This window comes from Sinocyclocheilus rhinocerous, unplaced genomic scaffold (assembly GCF_001515625.1).
Source record: "Sinocyclocheilus rhinocerous isolate Xijiao unplaced genomic scaffold, SAMN03320098_v1.1 scaffold1215, whole genome shotgun sequence".
Taxonomy (NCBI): domain Eukaryota; kingdom Metazoa; phylum Chordata; class Actinopteri; order Cypriniformes; family Cyprinidae; genus Sinocyclocheilus; species Sinocyclocheilus rhinocerous.
The window spans coordinates 798619-805679 of record NW_015628913.1 but is presented as its reverse complement, the minus strand read 5'-3'; the positions used below and the strand labels follow the sequence as shown (position 1 = coordinate 805679).

The 7061-nt window shown below is 40.3% G+C and overlaps 1 protein-coding gene across 2 annotated transcripts in view; it reads right to left on the bottom strand.

Moving 5' to 3' along the window:
- Window positions 1-1787: 1787 nt before the first annotated feature.
- Window positions 1788-7061, bottom strand: part of LOC107738514 (general transcription factor IIE subunit 1-like) — a 15745-nt gene continuing 10471 nt past the window's right edge. For both annotated transcript variants that reach the window (XM_016550270.1, XM_016550269.1), the window contains 3 exons: window positions 5777-5978; window positions 4372-4610; window positions 1788-2914 (listed from right to left, as the gene is read on the bottom strand). In XM_016550270.1, coding sequence (XP_016405756.1) covers window positions 2454-2914; window positions 4372-4610; window positions 5777-5978 — 902 coding nt within the window. In that variant the 3' untranslated portion in view covers window positions 1788-2453. The remainder of the gene's footprint in view (window positions 2915-4371; window positions 4611-5776; window positions 5979-7061) is intronic.

The following is a 7061-nucleotide window of genomic DNA, read 5'->3' as shown; positions in this document are numbered from 1 at the left end:
ACACGGATGCACACACCTTCTAAATGCTCTGCTAGTGCTCGCCATAATGAATAGAGATAGCTCTTACTTTTTCCTTGGAAATGCATGCTTCAAACAGAACAGTCAATGAAGACGAAGAAGAGAATGATGTGTAGCTCCCGGCGCCTATTTATACTATAGTCGCACCGGTAGTGACGTCATGGCTGTGCCGGCCAACGAGTTGGTGTTTTTTCAATGTATGCTTCAGACACGGGTCACGACGAGGCGTTCCCCATAGCGACCCCTAGAGGACACAGTTCGAAGTTCCCATGAAAGGGAATCAAGATTAACATGAGATTGGCAGAAACGGTGTGTTATGTCCCCTGTAAATTCAGAGACCATTTACTCACCTTCATTCCAAACAAGACGAGTATGACTTTATTTAGTCTGATGAACACTGGGGTCCAAACTATAGCTATTGGACAGCACAAAATTTCATTGTATTGCCAAAAGTATATATTTTTCCAAATATCTTCTTTTGTGTTCTGCAGAAGAAAGTTGTTGAACATTTATCAAAATTATTAATCATTTTTGTAGGCATGAAACTTAGTGGAAAAAAAAAAAAACTGAGTGCAACAACAAGGTCAGCTAACATTGTAAAAGGTTCATAAATATGTAAAATCCAATAAAAGCCTTTTTATTTGAGATTCATTTATATGTTAAACAGAGGTTTAGCTGAAACATTTTCTTGAAAAAAGTTAGCACACACAGTACACACATTTTTTTTCTTTACACAGAATCTGAGAATCCTCAATTCACCAAGTTACATGCAACAAAGCTCAGAATATCATTTCTTAATTAATTTTCACAATTTGTCCACTGGAAAAAAGGGGAATTTGGAAATAAATGAAAGGAGAAAAAAACTGCCTTGTCTTCACCTCTACAGGGACAGAATCCCAGCAACACAAAATAGTGTTATTTAACAATGATTCAAATAATAAATTATGAAAAATCTGAATATTTATAGGAATAAATAATAATGAATCTTAAATTATAAATAATGAAAAGACCCTAATTAAAGGTTTTTTTTTTTTTTTAACCTCATTTGTTTAGTTAAATTATCAGCATAACAATTTAGGTGATTAGTTGAATTATAATGGCTTACAGCACTAAAGCGGCATGAACTCAAGTTTGTGTAAAACCTGATGATCATGTTCTCCAGCAGGATTTGAGAACGATCGAAAGAGCATCTTGTGCTTCAATGGAAGCAAGAACATCGGACCTTTTGGTAACCGGTAAATGTCGCAAAATTTCATACATTTGACCAGCTCAAACATTTGTCATTCATTGTGTGTCATAACATTCTTTTTCTTTTTTTAAATTGCAAAACCTATTTTAAGGATTAAATTATATGACAAAACCCATAACTTCCGGTTCAGAAACCTTTAGAAACACAATCTACATTTAGACACACCCACTTCTTTGAGCCACAGATACCCATACTTGACTCCACAGTGCTGTACCTGTTATGTGACGTGACAGCAGCAATTCCGGTTTTCTCTCTGACTGCGCGTCAACGCACCACAGATTTCATCTCCCGCATCTCATCCGCAGCTGCACCAAATCACATCCCCGGAGACTCTGTTCCCAATTCAATTGCATGATCACACATAAGATGTCAATTCAAACATTTTTTTGGCAACAGCCACCGCAAAAACAACCCGTTTTCCTTTCTAGACAAAATAAACGGTTTGGCACAATTTGCTAAGACCATTCTGTGAATACATTTATGTGAAATAACAGCAGGATTATTGTTTATGAAACTCATCTATTCATATGCATCTTTTATTGAGGTTGCTGTACACAGAGATTCATGAATACACTGAAGTTTTTACACTCAGCTTTTAATTACTGTAAAACATCTAACAAACTGAAAAAAAAAAAAAAATGTATTCCATTGAGGCAGAGATCAGAGAGGACAGTGCTCATTTCTGCTGTGAAAGGAAAGCAATCTCACACTAAACAAACATCTCATCAAAACTCCATTTAATATCACGTCAAGGCAGTCATCCGAAAAGAAAATCGCTTGTCTTTCCTTTCAAACTGCATGTCCTGCTAAATACTGCGGTTTGGGGTTTTCTTTCGAGTAAAACCATCCCAGAGGTCACTGCAGCAACACTGCTATTCATTTGGAAGTCTCCGAATGTGGCAAGACCGTAAACAAACTGGAAAATTAGCGCTGCGTGTTTGCCAATGTATGATACTCTTGTTTACAACTGTGATACTTTGGTATCATTGGCACCAGAGTAGTTTCATATGCGAATATGGCAGAGGGGTGAGAAAAAAGGAGAATGGTTAACAGATATAACACTACATTTCTCAGCTCTGGCACGCCGCACAACACTGCTTAAGAGTGTGCAAAGAAGACCGATCGAAACAACGGCCAAAAGTGAGGTAAAGACAGAACGAATGTGATGCAGACAGTCAAGATGAACTCAGAAGTACATGTCCTGAAAGAGGTTCTGGCCCATCTCAATGTACGCCTCTTTCTCCTGAGCGCTCATCTGTTCCACCAGCTCGGGTCTCTGGCTCACTTCCCTGTAAGAGAAGGGTCTTCCCCCTACCATAACCACAGGGTCATCCCCAACCTCCTCGAACTCATCACCATCATCTTCGCCCTCCTCATCTTCTTGTTCTCCTGGCCGCAGGGCTGTAGCGTTGTGCATAGTGTGGGCTGGAGCTCGGGGCAGCGAGTCCTCATCCGATTCACTGGTATCGCTGTCAGAGTCGCTGGCGTTAGCCGCTGGAACGGTCGGTCTGGAGACGACAGCACCTCCTGGACCAACTCCGCTCCTCTTCTCGTGAATGAGGAGAGCCAGCATCACCTCCTCATTCTCATCCTGTGCGGCTCCTCGTCCAGTCATTCCCTCCTGGGTTACTAAAGAGTCCTCGCCAGCTGGTGTGTAAAAATTGGAAGAAGAAGAAAAGAAACAGGGCCAATTTAGATGCACATTTCTTAACCATAAATGTGCTATACTTTCTTGCCGTCCATTCAAGTACTTAACTTTCACCCACACTTCTACACTTTCAAACCCATAAACTACGATACATGCAAGAATAAATTAACTGTACATTTGGTTTTTTCTCATCCTTCTTCAATGGTGTTGAATATGCAAATAAGTATTTTTTTTTAAATATCAGAGGTGAAAGCAAAGTTTTTCATTGAATAAGGACTGTAAATTTGTCTATTTCTCATGCAAAACTATTTTATGGCTTTTGAAGTCTCTAAACCTGGAATATAGCACAATAATAAGTCAAATAGACTACTTTTATTGTACTCTTTTAATGTTGTCTCTGGTCTGTGAGTGTAATGCGTTCAGGGGGCGTGGCTTTGGACGGCGATTGCAGGAAGAGTGGGACGTTCGCTTTCAGTGCTATCAGGCTAAAGTTAGCATTTTCCAAGATCTCCTATTGTACCTTTAATATCTCTTTTTGTGTTCCAAACAAAATATTGGAGTGACAATAGGGTAAAATATCTCTTTCAACCAATCAGTGCCTTCACACTTATACCTAGTTAGATTGTGCATTCAGACCCATGAGGTGCATAAACAACAATAAGCAGGCAAATCATGAAATCATGAAGTTAAAGGTGCAATAGGTGATTGTCTTCAGAAAAATTTTTTGTTATGCTGGTTGAAAGTCTCTTCACATCCCGATAGCAATCATTAAGTTAAGTGGTCTAAATGTATTTGTCTGTATTTATATATTCTGTGGAAGGTGTAGGATCAAGAAATGTTCGTCTAATCAAAACGTTCGGTCCGAGCGTTTTAATATGCTTTCCTACCTGCCTGTCAACGTATGTATTAGCATACCTCTGCGCACCCAGTTCGCGCAGACAGGATACTCATCAGCGCGTTCACGCACGCTGTGCAGACAGAGCGAGGATGGCAGGCAAACATCAACAAGCCGATCTTCCTTCCTGGTATTGTAGTACTTTTAAAGATTTCTCACTGGTGAATGACACATGATGTAGCCCAGCGGTTAATCCAGTCCTCGCGCCAGCTCGTTAGAAGTGAGCTACGTGCATGAACTGTGTTCCGATCGGTATAATCCCTACACAGAGTTCATTGCTCCCTACTCCCTGAGCAGGGGAAATCCGTTGAAGTTTACTTCACTTCGGAACATGGGCTGGAATTGGGAACCTGATGTAGCCTATTGTAGTAATGTTGTCTCTGGTCTGTGAGTGTAAATGCGTTCAGGGGGCGTGGCTTTGGACGGCGATTGCAGGAAGGGTGGGACGTTCGCTTTCAGTGCTATCAGGCTAAAGTTAGCATTTTCCAAGATCTCCTATTGTACCTTTAATATGCAGCCATCAGCACAAAAAACACTTTCAAAATAGTCTATGTGACTCACGTTGCTTCAGAGCATCTGTTTCACTGTACGCCCCATGCACTGTGCTTTCTGTCAGCCATACGGGCCTCTCTTTGGGGGCTTTTCCCTCAGTAGTCTGGCCAGGCTGAGGCTCCTGGTCTTCCATGCTGATGACCACATCCTGCGAGTAGAGGTCATACGATGAGCCTTTGTTTTTCCATACTTCCCGACCAGGTGCCCCTGCACCAGCTCCTCCTGCAGACTGGGCGGCCCGCTCCCGACTGAGGAAAATAGAAAAAGTTGGATTACTAATTTGTTGACAACATAAACCTGACTTTAATTGGCCATCCTTTATCTGTTAAAAGTGGGAGGAAAAATCATCAAAGCAGATGAAAATGAAGTTTTGCTAATTGGTTAAAAATAAATGGCCTATTTTAGGCTACGTCCACACGAAGCCAGAGCTTTCCCTATCCGATCTTTTTTTCCCCCTCGTCTCAAGAAATATCTGCGTCCACACGAAACCACAAACCCGACACAAAACGATGTAGGAGTTTGAAAATCATGCAGTGTGAACTTGGCATTAGGCTATGTCCACATGAAGCCAGAGCTTTCCCTATCCGATCTTTTTTTCCCTCTCGTCTCAAGAAATATCTGCGTCCACACGAAACCACGAAACCGACACAAAACGATGTAGTATACATGCCAGACCAGTATGTGGCGCTGTAATTCTGCCACAGAGACACATTAAAAATGGAGAAGAAGACTTGGACTATGCGCATAAACCTTGCGCGCGGTATACAAACGAACATGGAACAATAAATTTATTAATCTGTGTTAATGTTAGTTGATAAAAAGACAATTGTTCAGTGTTTGTTCATGTTTTTGTTGCCGTTACGTGATGTAGCGGTGTCTGACTAGGGGAGAGATGTGGGCTGATGACGTCATAGATTCAGAAAATATACGGATTCGTTGTCCACACGCAAACACAAGGGCGGCGTTTTCAGATTTATCCACTCTGGGACCCGGTTTCAAAAAATATCGGTTTCACTCTCCCAAAACGCCGGATCCGTGTGGACGAAACGCCTATACGATACAAAATGTATGCGTATACCGCTAAACGTGTCTCCATGTGGACGGGGCCTTAGTATAAATTTTAGTAGAATAAACTGCCATGTACATTCTTGATTGACAATTTTTTTTTAGTATTATTTATTTTCATATTTTAATATTTAATATTCAGAATCAACTTTTATATTTTTATGTCTTCAGTTTTAATTTTTTAAATTTTCATTTAGTTTTTAGTAATTCTTTTATTTTTAATATGTCTATTTAGCTTTTATTTGATTTCAGCTTCAATTAATAAATAAATAATTTTAATAGTTTTAGTTGAAAACAACACTGTCTCGTGCATATGACTGGCCACTTTGACTGAACAGGAGGTGCTGACCTCTGTTTTAGGGCTGGGATTTCTGACGGTTCGGGCTCCAGGAGATCATGGGACAAGTTGATGTCCTCTGTCTCTCGTAGCAATACATAGATGGGCTCGATCTGCTCGTTGAATCGAGCCACCAGAGTGCGGGCGTCTTTCTTTGGCATGGCCGATTCGTCCTCCTCTACTTCTGTTTGACAGAAGGTACAGCGGAACGTTCCTGTGTTTGAGAAAAGGTCTTTAAGCACAAAATATCAAGTGTTGAAACTGTTTATTCTGCTTATCAGCCCTCATTCTCAACCACTTCAACACACCAACCCCCCATCCATCATGTTTGGCACCTCCAAGTCATTCGGTTTGAAAGTTAGAGCCTAGAAAAACTTTGTCAAGGGGCTCCATATCTCTGGTTCCATGTTAGCCAGAGGCTCTAAATGCTGGGATTCCATGTCCCCTTTTCCCACAGACATGGTGTCAGTTGTGGAGCTGGAGCCAGTGCCCAATCTGGCACCCCATCCTTTGGCGTTTCCACCAGGCAATTTTAAGACAGAAAATTTGGCTCTGATCTCAGATCTGCTGTTCTTGAACCAGGAACCACTAGCATCAGTAGCTAGTAGTCAAACCAACAACAAATCAGTATGGCTAAACAAGACATTCTCATTATAACTGACTACCTGTGCACGCTGGAATTGGCCAATGCTGCACATTGTCTAAAATAAAATGATTAATTTACAAATACACCACTGTTCCAACGTTTTTGGGGTTGGTAAGATTTTTGGTGAAAGCTTTTGAAAGAAGACTCTTATGCGCTTAAAGGGATAGTTCACCCAAAAATGAAAATTTGATGTTTATCTGCTTACCTCCAGGGCATCCAAGATGTACAGTGGGTACGGAAAGTATTCAGACCCCCTTAAATTTTTCACTCTTTGTTATATTGCAGCCATTTGCTAAAATCATTTAAGTTAATTTTTTTTCCTCATTAATGTACACACAGCACCCCATATTGACAGAAAAACACAGAATTGTTGACATCTTTGCAGATTTATTAAAAAAGAAAAACGGAAATATCACATGGTCCTAAGTATTCAGATATTTCAGTTTTTCTTTTTTAATAAATCTGCAAAAATGTCAACAATTCTGTGTTTTTCTGTCAATATGGGGTGCTGTGTGTACATTAATGAGGAAAAAAAATTAACTTAAATGATTTTACCAAATGGCTGCAATATAACAAAGAGTAAAAAATTTAAGGGGGTCTGAATACTTTCCGTACACACTGTATATATATATATAGAGAGAGAGAGAGAGA